The sequence below is a fragment of the Cuculus canorus genome, chromosome 25 (assembly GCF_017976375.1).
Source record: "Cuculus canorus isolate bCucCan1 chromosome 25, bCucCan1.pri, whole genome shotgun sequence".
Classification (NCBI taxonomy): Eukaryota; Metazoa; Chordata; class Aves; order Cuculiformes; family Cuculidae; genus Cuculus; species Cuculus canorus.
In genome coordinates this window covers 4,754,432-4,769,480 of record NC_071425.1, presented here as the reverse complement: position 1 = coordinate 4,769,480, position 15,049 = coordinate 4,754,432, and the positions used below count along the sequence as shown (strand labels likewise).

Sequence of the window (15,049 nt, the reverse complement as noted above, 5' to 3'; positions counted from 1 at the left end):
CTCTGGAATGGGATGAGGAAGAGGTCCCCGAGGTGGTGGGGAGAAGGGTGGGTGACCCCCCCCCCAAGTCAGTGTCCTCGAGGGTATTTGTATGCAGGGGGACACAACGGGGATGAGCGGTCTCAGCACAGTGGTCCCCAGGGGTTGGGGACACCGTGGTCCCCCCTCAGTCCCCGGAATGGGGAGGCGGTGTGTGGGATGAGAAAGGGGTCCCCGGGATGGTGGGGAGAGGGGTGGGTGACAGCCAGGCAGTGTCCCCAAGGGTATTTATATTTGTATGCAGGGGGACACAACGGCGATGAGTGGTCCCAGCACGGTGGTCCCCAGGGGTTGGGGACACCGTGGTCTCGCTGCAGTCCTCATGCTGGGGAGGGGTCCCTGGGGTGGAGAGGGGGTCCCTGAAGTGGTGAGGAGTGGGAGACAGCCAGGCAGTGTCCCAGAGGGTATTCGTAGGCAAGGGGACACAATGGAGATGAGTGGTCCCAGCACAGTGGTCCCCAGGGGATGGGGACACCGTGATCCCCCCCATATTCCAGAGGCTGAAGTGATGGGGAGAGGGGTGGGTGGCAACCAGGCAGCGTCCCCGCAGGTATTTATAGACAGGGCGACGCAACGGGGACAAGCGGTCCCAGCGTGTTGGTCCCCAGGGAACGGGGACACCAGAACCCCTATGTAGTCCCCTAGAATGGGGAGGGGGTCCTGGCTGGGAGGTTTGGGGGTGTGGGGTGTCCACCAGCGCAGACGGACTCGCTGCCTATTTGCCTTCAACTCCGCGCTGCTCGGAGGCAGCCGTCCCTGGTGAGATGTTGCCATTTGCTGTTGCTCCGAGTAATCCCTTTATATGAATTTTTGGGCTGCTTTTCGTGTCCAATACAGCAAAGAGTCTGTGAGCATCGGGGAGCGCCGGGGTTTGCTCCCACTCTCGGGGCACCCCGATGGGGCTGGGTGCAACCAGGGGCGAGGGGACAGGGACAGAGGACGGAGGTCACCCAGTGGCTGTGCTTGGGGGGACTGGGGAGACTGGGGGGGCTGGGACTGGGCGCTCCCCACCGTCCCAGCTTGCGGTGGTTTTTATTCACTGCCTTCGTTTGCGGGGTGGACGAATGTCCCCGGCTCTATCACCCCTGCCAGATCTGTGCCGGCTGCCCTGGCAGTGAGTGACGTGACCCTGGGGACGGGAAGCGAGAAAAACTGTCCCTGGTTCCTATCAGTTCCCGCTGGGGAGCGGCGGCTGGGGAGCAGCGGGGGCACGCCGCGAGGGATGCCAGCGGGGAAGCAGCCAGGGCCCCTCGTCCCTCCTCTGCCAACCGTGTCAGGCACCAGCTGGGCTCTGCCAAAACATCGCCCCGCGCTCCCTCATGGCATCTTCATGGTGTTGGGAGACACCAAAACAGCCTCCCCTGGTCGCATCGCTGCCACGGGCAGTTCATCCTGGCCTTCTTGGGGTGCCTTTATGCCCCCCCAGCCCAGCAGCTCCCATGGGTGCAGTGGCACCCTGCGAGTCCCCGCTGGAGCCGGAGGGGCCAAATGAGTCTCTCCCGGGGCTGGCGCAGAGCTCCGGTAGCACAGGGAGAGGGGCAAATCTGCGGGTGGAAAACAGGGCTGAAAGGAAATCTGGGGTGAAAATATCCCTGAGGAGATGTGGCTCTGCAGCTCCTTCCCATCCCAGCCTTGGTGACATCCCCTGCGCTCAGCACAGCTTGCTCCGGCACACTGCCAGCCCCGTAAATCCTGTCCTGCGCAAGCCCAGCCTGGATCTGGCCCAAATCCTGCTGGTAGGGCTGGTGCTGGATGGAAAAACATTGATCGCAGGTGGGGAGTGCACCCTAGGAGCGAGGCTTCGGGGGAGGGTTCCCTCCTTGTGCCACCTTCCAACTGGCAGAACAATTCAGATAGAGAAGGATTGGGAAGAGGAGGGGATTGGGAAACATGGCCATGGTGTTTGGTGCTGCTCCGCGTGTGGGAGAGGGAAAGGTGCTGGGGGTGGCGTTCCCCCAAGAAGGGGGAACCACAAGGGCTGTCACAAGGTGGGATGAAGCAGGAGATGTTGGTGCCACATCCCCGAGGGCACTGGTTTTACTGGGAGGCATCCTCCAGAGCTGGAATTCTGCAGGTGGCATTAGGGAGAGCCCCAGTGTTCCAGGGAGGGGTCACCCCACCGTGTCCCGGCGTTGGGTGCTGAGGTTTCTCCTAAGCTTGGGTGAAATTCCCGGCAAGGCTGGAGCGCAGCTGGGCTCTGGAGAGCAGGATGCCATTCCTGGCTAATCCAGGAGATTAATTGGGGTCTGGGCTGGGAGGCAGCCTCCAAATGGACCCTCAGCTCTGACCTGACTCCAGCTCCAGCCCGGAGCCAATGCCAAATGCTGAGGGAGATGCCACAGGGAGAATACAGCATCAGCGCCCGCAGCCTCCTGCCACATCCCAGCAAACCTGTCCCAGAGAGGGCCCTCCACAGCCCAGCACCCCCCAATCTCCTTGGAAAAAAAAAACCAAAACAAAACACAAAAAACCAAACCAAATGAAAGCTTTGGGCTGGGTCTCCTCAAGGATAAGGATGGAAGCAGCTCCATCTGGTCGAGATGACAGCACTGCCACACACCCTGGCATGAGAGTGAGTCCGGGTGGTTGCAGCACCAGGAGGGAGTGGGGCAGCACCACTCCCTGCCTCAGTTTCCCCTTTGCTCCACCTGAGCTCTTTCCTTCTTCAGCACAGGAGCCACGTAGCCCAGCAAGGTCTGGATTTCAGCTTCAGCCTGAAGGCACAATTATCCTATAAAACATTAGGAGGATCATTAGTGTGACAGGTTTTACCCGGCTTCCCACAAAGCCAAGCCTCACGCTCACTCCTCCTCTCGCCTCTTGTCTGACTTCAGTCACATCTAAGCAAGGGTGGGAAGTCTCCAAGATAACTCAGGTCCCTGATAAGCCTCTGGGGAGGGACAGACTCTGCAGCAATTCCCTTTGCCTGCAGTGCCGGACGAGGACAGATTACCCACGTCTTAGACAGCAGCGAGTCCCCACGTGCAAGTGGTGAGAGGTCAGGGCTGCACGGGTTGGCCCGTCTGAGCAAAAGCTGCCTTTACTGGGGTTCCTCTTTGGGTTCCACCACCCCCAAAGTCACCGATTCACTTGAAATTGGGGGTATTGTCTCCCGCTGAAGAGCAGGGCAGCTCCCGTGGCAGTGGGGGTGGTGCCACCATCCTCCCCCCAGACCTGTCATTAGCCCCCCAGCCAGAGCCATCAGAAAACCTAAGCACCCCCAATCCTCCCGGGGTGTCCCTGCAGGTCGCCACCACTCCCCTAAGCCCCCCACTCTCCTGCCTTCCCGCAGACCGCAAGTTCCTCATCGCCAACGCTCAGATGGAGAACTGTGCCATCATCTACTGCAACGACGGCTTCTGTGAGATGTTCGGCTACTCCCGGGTGGAGGTGATGCAGCGACCCTGCACCTGCGACTTCCTCACCGGCCCCGACACCACCAAGAGCTCCATCGCGCAGCTCACCCAGGCCCTGCTCGGCTCCGAGGAGTGCAAGCTCGAGATCCTCTACTACCGCAAAGACAGTAAGAGTCACTTTTGGGGGTGATCTGGTGGTGGGAGGTGTCACCTGCCTGGCGTGTGGGCTGTCGGGTGGGAGGTGAAGGGGATGTGATGATAACCGAGGTATCAGGATTGCACCCAGACCTCGGGCTGTGCTGAGGGCAAGTCCACGATGACTCCTGGTGGGATGGAGCTTTCTCTGCTGTGATGGGGCACTGGGGTCATTGGGACCTCCAGCAAGGGAAGTTGTTGCCAGATTATTTGGGAATCGGGTTGTTGAGTGATGGCTCAGAGCTCACGGAGTCCCTGAATGGTGGTCCCGCGGGAAGCCCGTGGAGCGGTTGGGACACAGGTCTCCCTGTCTGTGCTCTGAGATGAAACAGGACAGACTCCTCGTCTCCACTGAAAGCGAGTGCACGCGACGGCCTCGGAGCCGCCTTTCCAGTCAGCAGGATGCGGCTGTGCGTGCACAGATGGAATTACGTTAAGATGAAAATGAAGCTTTGATGGAAAATACTAGTGATTAGTTCTAATACTGCAGGAGTTAAATAAATATTTAGTGCTTGATGCTGCAAACCAGCAGTGGCTCCCAGGCACGGGGGAATGGGCAGTGGGTGCTCATGAGAGGTTAAAAATAATAGGTATTTCTTGGGGATTTCCCGTGGCTTTAGGTCATATTGGTGAGGACTTGGTGTGAGCAAGGGGCTGCATCCTGCTGCCGGCAGCTCCTGGGCAGCGGAGTGGAGAAACAGCTGGAAGCAAAGAGATGGAGAAGGCAGGAGTCCTGGCTCCCAGCCCGGCTCCCTATCTCCAGGGCTGGGACCTGGGTGTCCTGGCCTCCCTCCCAGCCCCTATCTCCTGGGCTGGCATCCAGGTGCCGGCTATCTGCCCCGGAATGATCCGCTGGCAGCGCCCGTGGGTGTTAACCCACCCGGTTAGCGCAGTGGGGCTGGACCCCCTGCAGGTCAGGCTGCTCGCCAGACACATCTCCTCTATGATTTTCCCCCTGTCTTCACCGCCAGACCCGGTCGAGGCTCTTCGCTCGGTCCTGGGTGATGGAGGGTGAGGGAGCGGAGCCAAAGCCGGGGTGCCAGTGCCCCCTCGACCACTGCAGCTTGCAAGGAGCTGGCTGGAGCCCAGCGCGGCCCGCGAGGCACGAGGAGAAGCGAGCACATGCTGTCCCCCTGCTCCCATCCCAACGCCAGCGCATGGCCGTGGCAAGGACAGCGTGTGCAGCCCTCTTTGCCTCCCTCAGGATAATTTCCCCATCCCTCCCCAGGGATTGCTCAGCTGGGAGCCCAACCCAACGCCATCCTCCCTGCTTTGAAGCATTCCCACCAGGCTTGCAGGATGCTCCGTGCTCTCCTCGGAGCGCTGCTCTTCCTTTAGGCCACGGGGAACTCTCAGCACAGCTCTGAGCTGCTTTCTTCTTTTTTATTTAATAAAAAAAAAAAAAAAGAGGGAAAAAAAAAAAAAAGCCCAGAAGCGAGCCCTTTATGTCTATTTTTAAAACCCAGCCCCCCCCAGCAATATGCTTTCCAATTGTTTCCCCCCAGCACTCAGCCTGCAACCGCTCAGCCCATTATAAATGGGTCTTATCGGCGAAGAAAAGGCCTTTGCATTATAGGGAGCTGCTGCTTAATTAGCCGGTGGAGGCTCCGAACTCGCCTGTCCTCCTTTTCATACCGGCAGCACCAATCTCCAGCCTCAACCTGCTGTTTATTACTGCGGTACTCCTGGCTCTGCAGCTTACGGGGTTATTTCTTTGCTTTTCTGTTTGTCAGAGACAATGTTATACCCCAAATCTACCTGTCAGAGCTCCCCCTCCTCCCCTCCGGCAGGGCCAGGGTGCGATGGATGGAGGTGGGTGGGAAGGGGGGCACCCATGGGTGTCCAGGCGGGGGGCTCTGCCCCTGCGCCGGCAGGATGCTGTGTGGGGTGGAGGCACGTCCCCAGGGACAGCTTCACCGCTCGGTTCTCACCCGGACACGCAGGTATCCTTAGGGAATTCTAAAAAGAGCCGTAGGGTGCTGATATGGAGCCCACCTCCAGGAAACCAACATAGAGCCAAGAACTACATCCCGGTAGGGAAGATGGGATCAGCCCAGCAAAGGCAGTTGTCCATCCCTGTCGCCACAGCCCTGAAAAGGTCTTGGAAAGAGAGGAGAGTCCGGCTGTGGCACTTGTGGGCTCTAATCCCTCGCTCAAAGCTGGGAAATCAGTGAAAAGTTAATTTCCTTACAAGATGTTGCACAGCTGGGGCTGCCCCAGCCAGGGGCTATCATTATGGAATCAGCTCCCGCCGGAGCAGCCACAGCCACCAGCCCTGGGATACCCTCCCTGCAGTGTCCCGGGACCAAGCCAAGCCACCTCCTGCATCCCCTGGGGACGGCTGGTGGGGCTGAGCTGTACCCATGGTTGGGTTTTTCTCCCCTGAGGGTGATACGCTTTGCAGTAAGAGCCCCCAGGGTGCCCGGAGCGGGGCCGGTGGCCGCAGGTGCTGGGCGCCGCGGTGCTGGCATGGCCCGAGCGGCAGCAGCTGGCATCGCCCGCTGCCACTTAATCTGCATGAATGTGATGCTTATGAATATGAAAGAGGAGATGCAGAGCTGAGGCAGCCGGAGCAGCTGGTGGGGCAGCCCCTGCCTGCAGCCCCAACCCCTCCACCCCTGTTCCCCCCCAGGGCAGAGCCCACAGCTGGTCCCCTCCAGCAGGAGCAGTTTGTGCCATTCCCCTGGGACCGGGGATTTGGGATCAGGATCAGGCCGGCAAACTCGTTACACTGGTGACATAAGCTGGGATTTCCCCTAGGGGCTTCAGGAGGAGGCGAGGAGGTCACAGAGGGATTGGGACACCCAGTGTCACCCAGGATGTCCCCAGCAGCTCCCCACGGAATTGCCTGAGCAAGTGTGGGTTGTGGGGTGTCACTGCACTTAGAGGGGATAGAGGGACTCTTGTGACATGTCCCCTCTCTCCCGAGCCCCGGGGCACGTCCGTGGCACAGCAATCACCTCTCCAGCAGCTGCTGCCAGGGATGGATCCAGCCAAGGTTTCTCTGTACAGCTTTATAAACAACAATCGCAGCGTGCCAGTGGAAGCAGGAGGGCAAATCCCACTGGGAGCTGCTGCATCCCAGCATTATTGGGGCTGGATGCTGGTGCCAGCGGCTCCAGGGAGCATCTGGACAGGGCAGGATGGAGGGGACCCCCCGGGCGGCGAAGGAGCAGGGATGCACAGCACAGCCGGCTGACCGAACCCCAAGCCCAACTTGAGCTCCTTCTACAAAAATGTGGGATTTAAGCCAAGCCCAGGACATATACTTTGTGTTCCTTTACGGGTCAGGCTGGGCAGAAATGGGCTGTGACCTCAGAAGGGGGATGGATACCATGGCCCAACTGCAGAGAGGGACCTATAAACATTTCGCCTCGCAATGATAAATGCTCTGGTCCTGGAGATCCCGCACCGCAGGGCGATTCTGCCATCCTGGGCACGGCTGCGCCTCAGCTCCGGCCACCCCTGTGCCCTGGCTCTGCCCTGGAGACAGCACAATCAGGTTACAAAGCTGGAATAGACACGTTTTCCATCCTCTGCTGCTCCTCAGATTCTTTATGTTTGGACAAGACATTCCAAAAATGGAAGAACAGGCCCAGAGCATCCCCAGCACCTCCAGGGATTCAGGATTTTTCATGCAATCCCTGCCCCAGCAGGGCCCCAATTCCCACTCCAAGCTCTCCATCCCCATCCTCACCAGCTGCTGCATCCCCAGCGGGAGGTGGGGACAGGACCCTTGGGATGGCCAGAGAGCCCCGGGAAAAGCTGCCAGCACTGCAGCTTTGACCACACAGCCCTGCTCTAAGCTGGACTAATTCCTGCAGCCAACAGGGATTTAGCAAGGCAAGGACCGTGGGCTTGGATGCGGCCGCTTGCATCGCTTGCAGCAGAGGTTAAGCTGCATTTGGACACCCTTCTGGATTGATCCAGCATCACTTTTGGCACCTGGTGATTGGGCTATCCTTCCACTTGCTCTCCAAAACATCCCCCTGGGCTTGAAGGTGTCCTTCTTGCGGCGCTGGTGGTGGTGGGTACCCTCAGCCACCCCATGCTCTCGGTTTTCCCCTTCTGCTGCTACTTCTGACCACTGAGTTCTCTGCTAAGCGCAGAAATCCCTGCTGTTCGTCACCGCACGCTGGGGAACCTCCGTCCCGCTGCTGTTACTTAATAAGGTCATTTTAGTGGCTGAGGGGTTGCTGCAGGGAGCGTTTTTGCCGGTCTGCTATCACAGTGGGGTTTAGTCTCCTGATGCCCCGTTTGGGTGTGGGGAGAAGGGTCAGTGCGTGCCCCACCTGCGGCGTCCCCTCCCGCTGCAAGGGGATGCAGAGCAGGCTCCCCAACCCCCATCGCTCACCCCAGCCCCCAAGGGCAACCCAACCCGTCTCCTGCAGGCTCATCCACAACCTCCATCCTTTTCCATCCTGCCCATGGATTTGCTTTAGGGCCTCCCAGCAATCTGCGCTTCCCTTTGAAGTTTCTACCACACCCTGACGCTGATTTATCCCGAGACGGGAGCCAGGCTTGGCCCTTCCGAGCATCTCCCTGGGCGTGCCAGCCAGCTCCATCCCCATCCCTGTCCCCATCCCTGTCCCCTCCATGCCCTTCCCAGCCCCTCTCCTCCTCTCCGTTATATAATACCACTATAGATTTAGCCACTCTGCCATGAGACCCTGCAGATTAAATCTCCCGGCTGGGGGGAGGGAAGGACTCGGTAAGAGCTCCGAGGGCAGATTAATAGCTTGCTTTTTTAATATTCATAACAATACTGGTTTGTGTCCAGCTCTCGGAAACCCCCATGTCCTGTTGATTAGTTTAATACTGATGATACCAACAAATGCATTAACGACTGGCGGTCGCAGAGGATAAGAGAGCTGGGGAGGGAGGGCTCCCGATGATGACATTTTTAATGTTATTAAGTGCTCGCTTTTATCAAGGTCAGAAGACAAGATGGGTCAGAAAGCACAAACCTCCGAGCGCTCGGCTTGGGGGAGGTAGACTGGGTGCTGGGAAGATCAAACCCAGCCCAAGGTTTTCGGGAATGAACTGGTTTTCCCAGCCCATGTAAACCCACTGGGTTGAGTGTGGGGCACTCCAAACCAGCATCCATGTCACATCCCTCTTGTCAAGCGCTTTCTGCAGCCGCCAGGCTGGTTTTCGACCAAGACAGGCGTGCAGGCAGCCCCACGGAGCACAGGCAGGTTGCGAATGCCCCCAGGGCTCCTCCAAGAGATCATTTGGCGGGTGGATAAAATTAGATGGATGGAGACAGATTAGCTGAACAGCTGAAGGGAAGAAACGGGCAGATGGATGGGCACAGTCGATCAAGGAACGAGGATGGGAGCGCAGGGCTGGGGTCCCTCTCGGGGCTTGCTCAGCCCCAGCAGGACTGGGGCACCCAGTTTTTGTAGGGGAAGATTGAGGAGGTTGGGTGTTTTGTGGCTCTGCAGAGCCCAGGCTGGCTCGCTGCAGAGAAACCGAGTCGGTCCAGGGCACCAGAGGTCTCCAGCTGTGGCCTCTCCGCAGACCGAGGGATCCCTGAAATCAGAGCTGCTCAGAGACCCCAAATCCTGGGGAGCTGCTCTGCCTTTAGGCCAGGCTTGAGGGAACTCGCTGCTCCCATCCCAGCTTCATCCTCTCCATCCTACATCATCCCCCTAATGCTACAGCATCCCCTTGATGCCATCCATGCCGTAAGGACAGGTCTGAGCTGGGCGCTGAGCTCCTGGCACTCTGGGCTGTGCCTGGCAGGGCCACTTTTGGGGTGATTCCCCTGGGATCCCCAGAGGGACTCACAGCAGCCCCAGCACAGGCTCAGCACCTCCCAGATTTGCAGGATCAAACCAGGCACCAGCTGCCTCCCAAACACGATTCCAGCCTCCTCCCAGCTGCTCTTTGCATCCCTCCAGCCTCCTCCCAGCTGCTCTTTGCATCCCTCCGACTGGATGGAACTGGGTTCGGTTTTCAGCTGTTCAGCATCAGCTTGCAGTAACCCTTTCCATGCCACGTAGGGCCTGCCAGGATACGCCCCCCATGAGAACAGTTCAGAAGCCATCCTCTCACACCACTGTGGAGAAACCTAGGAAGGAAGAGTGAAGGTGTGAAAGGGATGCAGCAGGGCAGGGAGTGTGAGCCAGGATCAGGCCATCTGGACCAGGATTCCCAGTCTCGGGGAAAGCACGGGGCTGAGAGTTGCCCACGCCGGTGAACCCCACTGGGCTGCAGGTCCTAGGGAGGTTGGTGATGCTTCGAAATCACCTGTTGGGGAAAAAAAAGAACCTTCATTTTATAACACAGCAAAGAAAAAAGCATCCGGTGCTGTCAGGCATCTCACACACAGGCAAGCGAGCACGCACGGGCACACGCCCTGCACACAGTAACATCAGCACAGGCATCCCAGGGATGGTATCGGATCATCCCACTCAGCATTTGCCACTTTAGCACTGCGCAGAGTACCTCACTCACTCGGCATCTCTTAAAGGACACCATCGAGATCCCTTAAAACAAAGGGAGGGGAAAGAACTCATTTCTTTCCACACCTGCTGGCTCCACACATGGGTAGCCCACAGCACGCCGGTGCAGCCCTTCAAAACAGCTTTATCTGCTGAAAATCCACCCCCTCCGTCTCCTCTCCAGCTCACGCGTTTAAGTGGATTTCCTCTCCCTGTGGTGAACAACGATGAAATAAAGAAAGAAAGAAATAATCTCAGCCCCTGGGCCCTTTAAATGGATTTCACCGTATCCGTTTCTTTCCCATTCTTGTGTGTGTGTGTCTATGTATGTGCACATCCCTGACGTCACGGCAGATTTTGAAGTTGCCCGATGCCGGCCATCTGCTCCTGATTACAGGAGGCCCTGAGCTCCTTAAAATTATACGCAGAAAGGCTGACATCCCCCTCCTGGCCAGAGCTTGGCCATGGTGAGAGTGGGAGAGCACCGGACCTGACGGGCAGCACATCCCTTCTGGATCTGCTAATCCCTGATCATCAGCGCAAGGGAAAAGAGAGATCAGGAATCCACACTTGGCAAAAAACTGCCGTGGGAGGAGGTCGCTTCGCTCTACACTGACTGGGCAGTAATACCTGGTTGCTCCATCGTTTCCAGGAGTTTTGGGAGTCAGGAGGCATTCGGGGGGGTTTATCAGAGAGGCAGTGGCTGCAGATCAGGGGCTCGTCCTCCCACTGGTGCCAAAGCAACAGGAGGCAGCTCAAGGAAGGGACCCACGGTGATCAGTCCTTCAGGTAGGGCTTTTGAAGGATTTGGGGGAAATAAAGCTGACAAAAGAAGTTGGAATCCCCCTGTCTGTTCCACTTGCTGCTTTGGGAAAGGCCTGCGGGTGTTTTTGGGTGCTGCTTATTGCAAACTGGCACCTGGCTGCCAGCACAAGCAGATCACCAGGGCTGAGCTGGCACCCAGTGGTCAAATCCGCTCAGCCTTGTGCCCCATGGCCACGTTTGGGGTCCTTCCCGCAGCAGCCTTCACTCCCAAGAAAATGAGCCAGTCCTTTTTGCCTCCCCTCCGTGCCTCAGTTTCCCCATGGCAGGAATGAGACGAGGCCGTGCCTTTAGGGGATGCTCTAGGAGTGGTCCTTGGGGACCATCACTCTGATCTTCTTGCTGCCTGGGGTTGGAACAGGGCACGTGGTGAGGTTCAGCTCCATCTCCTGCATCCAGGACACAAGGCAGCTGAAGTCAGTCCCCCAAAACTGCGTGGTGATTGCAAGATAATTAGCTACGGGATGATTACAAGCAGCATGCTTAATGAGGTTAAACCACTACCTGGGTCTTTCTGAGTTCTTAATTACCTACTCTTTAATTGCTACTCTCAATTACATTAATATAAATGACTGTCTGGGAAGAAAGGGATGATGCGATCTGTATGAGCTGGGATGCTGCAGAGGTACGGCCCTTTCCCAGGGCTCAGATCAGCTTCCAAACCTTCAGTCCCCATCAGCAAGACTTATACACATCAAAACGTTTAGAAAAACACATTTCTACCACAAGTGGTTTGTGCTGGGGAGGTGGGTGGGCAGAACCCCCTGTGCAGCCCCCCCTGAGACTGTCTCTTCTTGGCAGCCTCGTGTCTCCGCTGCCTGGTGGACGTGGTGCCGGTGAAGAACGAAGAAGGCGCCGTCATCATGTTTATCCTCAACTTCGAGGACTTGGCGCAGCTCATCACCAAGAGCGCCGGCCGGAGCCTACACCAGCACCTATCGCACAGATGGCGCGACGGTGGGTGTCACTGGGGTCGGTGGGGATAGCGGGAGGGCAGCGCAGCATCCTCAGGGCTTTCCCCATCCCAAGGTTTTCTCTGGAGCTTGTGAGGGCTGAAGGATGCCCCCGCGGCAGGGCAGGATCCTGCGCTGTGGGGCTGAGCCCTGCAGAGTGCCTGGGAGAAGATGTTTGTGTTTCTGCACAGCCACAGCTCTGCCAGCTTGGGGACTGATCCGGGGTGAAAAAAAAAGGGGTTTTGGAGCTGGCTGCGCTGCCCCTCGCACGCAGACCTGCCTGCACAGCCCTCCCCAATCCCCGAGGGCCTGGGGACAGGGGTGAGGACTGACCCTCGGGGCGCGGCGTGGTGCGTTTTTAAGGCGAGGGCATCTCGCTGGGAGTGGAGCCCCTCGAGCCCCTCCACACCCCGTCCGCCTTGCTGCATCCTTTCCATATTCCATGCCAGGAGTTTTTTCCGGTGGTACCTCAGGTTGGCTGAGGCAGGAGGTGCTGACACAGGACAGGACCTGCTTGTGGGGTTCCCGGGAGGGCCAGAGGATGCTTTGGGTCATCGATAGCAGCGCTGTGCTGTGGGGACATCACCATAAGAGAATGGCACAAGGATGGGATGGCTCTGAGCCTGCCCTGGCTTTGGGCTGTTCCGCGCTGTCCCACACTCATCGTGGGGCTTTGTAGGGCTTTTAGAGGCAGTGAAAAATCCAGACTCCCATTTTTTGGCTGGATCGAAGGCAAACTGTGACGAGACTCTCAAGAGGATGTGACTACCGAGGGGTGCAGGTGTTAGACCTGACCATGGGAAGGAGAGCTGTAGCTTCTAAATATCCGTCTGCTCTACAGCCCTTGGTGCCAGCCACCTGTATTGTAGTCAGAGAAATAATCCTACGTCTGTCTTCATGGAAAAACATTCCCTGGGGATGCGGGTGGCTATGGGGAGGCTTTGGGCAGGCTGCAGGGTGGCAGCAGCCCAGGTCTGCCGTCCCCCGGCACGTTGGGTGGCACAGAGGGACTGAAAGCAGAGCCAGGGCTGAGGCTGCGTCAGGGACCAACGGGATCTCTTCACGTTGCCTTTTGTACCGGTATGAGTGAGTTTTAAGGCATTCACATCGCAGAGCTGTTACGGTGTTTGTGTGCGTGGCAGCAGATGTCAGCAGAGAAGCTCAAAGTGGTGACGGGTTTTATAGATCCTCAGGCCAGAGGCGCACACACGGGACTCAGAGACATCTGTGTGTGAATGTTTATGCAACCTGCGTGTGTGTTCCTATGCCTCTGAAGTGATGAGAATTGTCTTTTTGGTGTATTGCTTTAGTACCGGTTAGCCTCTGTGCACAGACTGCTGGGGAAATCCTCAATTCCAGCCGCGGAGTTGCTTTGCAGCACCCTCAGCTCTCAGAACATCTTGATATATATGATGCATCCATACCCTATCCCACCTCGCGATGTACCTTTGGCTGCAGAAAGCACCCAGATTAAAAGGATACCTATTACTTTCCTGCACATTTGAGACTGTGCTACACATCCCGAGGAGTGTAACTCGGGTTTCCCAGCACCGGGGACTGCGGAAAGGCCTGAGCTGCTGGCGCCAGCCCAGGTCGGTCTCTCGTGCGTTGGTTTTCTGACTCAGTCTTTAATTACACAGCCACAGGCGGCTGCATCGCCAGTCCCTGGCTCACCGATGTGCAGGGAAAATCAGCTGCTTTGCTTCATCCAGCTGAAATGCTGCTCTGGGCAGAGGGATGGGGTGAGCAGAGGAACCACGCATGGATCCCCCCATCAGTGGGGGCATTCTGGGGGAGCTGGGCAGGTCGGGAGCCTCCCTGAGCAGCTCGCTGGTGTGTCAGGGCTCAGTGAGGGAAGCAAATCCTGCCAAAAGCAAACAGCTCCTCAATGTACTGCTTTTTCCCGGAGGACAATGCCTTTGCAGAACTCATGTCGTGTCCCCCAGGATTTAGGCTGCTTTTGGTCCAGTTAGTGAGTATGACTGGTGCTGCTGGAGGCCGGATGAACCCCAGGGCTGGCTCGGGCCCCGGAGCAGCAGCAGGCGAGCCTGGCTGCTCACTAACCCTGTGGCAGCAGGCGGCCGTGGTCTCCTTTTCAGTACAGGATGGGGAATAATGTGATTGAGAGCAGCCCTGCAGAGAAGGACTTGGGGTGCTGGTCAATGAGAAGCTCGACATGAGCCGCAACATGTGCTCACAGCCCAGAAACCAACCGTGTCCTGGGCTGCATCAAAAGCAGCGTGGCCAGCAGGGAGGGAGGGGATTCTGCCCCTCTGTTCCTCTCTTGGGAGACCTCATCTGGAGGATTGTGTCCAGTTCTGGAATCCTCAACATAAGAAGGAGATGGAGCTGTTGGAACGGGTCCAGAGGAGGCTACAGAGATGATCGGAGAGCTGGAGCACCTCCCATACGAGGACAGGCTGAGAGAGTTGGGGTTGTTCAGCCTGGAGAAGAGAAAGCTCTGAGGAGACCTTATAGTGACGTTCCAGTACCTGAAGGGGCTACAGGAAAGCTGGAGAGGGGCTGTTCATAAAGGCTTGTGGGGATTGGACAAGAGGGAACGGGTACAAACTGGAGAGGAGCAGATTTAGACTAGGCATTAGGAAGAATTTCTTCATGAGGAGAATGGTGAGGCCCTGGCCCAGGTTGCCCAGAGCAGTGGCAGCTGCCCCATCCCTGGAGGTGTTCAAGGCCAGGTTGGATGGGCCTTGGGCAGCCTGAGCCAGTGGGAGGTGTCCCTGCCCATGGCAGGGGTTGGAACAGGATGGGCTTTAAGGTCCCTTCCAACACAAACTATTCTACGATTCCTCTGCGGACCAGCAGTAGAAGAGGATGAGTGACTTTGTACTGGGTGTTACAGCTGCAGGCACTGAGTCCCACCGTGGGCACTACGGTTCCTCTCCACATCTGGCCCCTTCTCCTCCTGAACCTCTTTCACAGCTCCTTGCAGCCCTGGTTGCCCATACCACAGTCCCAGTCTCTGGTGAGGTGGTCTCCTCGTCCCTTGTGATGGCAGCAAGGGACTCCCCCAATCTTTGGTTCAGCATCCCTCACCTGAAATGCAGAATGACTTCAGGAACAAAATTGCCAGGACTACTTTTTTTAATGTCTTGCTAACTTACCATCTCTTTTGTGTGTTTTTTTTTTCTCCCAAGTCCCACCAAAGAGATTTAGAGGCTCGATTTCCTCCAAGTCCAAATCCCTTAAGTGGCTTTAACCTCTTTAATTGGCTCAG

General features: G+C 57.5%; 1 protein-coding gene across 2 annotated transcripts in view; it reads left to right on the top strand.

Annotated features, from left to right (window-relative positions):
• Window positions 1-15,049, top strand: part of KCNH6 (potassium voltage-gated channel subfamily H member 6) — a 34,558-nt gene that overhangs the window by 522 nt on the left and 18,987 nt on the right. For both annotated transcript variants that reach the window (XM_009555361.2, XM_054088598.1), the window contains exons 2-3: window positions 3,332-3,562; window positions 11,663-11,818. In XM_009555361.2, coding sequence (XP_009553656.1) covers window positions 3,332-3,562; window positions 11,663-11,818 — 387 coding nt within the window. The remainder of the gene's footprint in view (window positions 1-3,331; window positions 3,563-11,662; window positions 11,819-15,049) is intronic.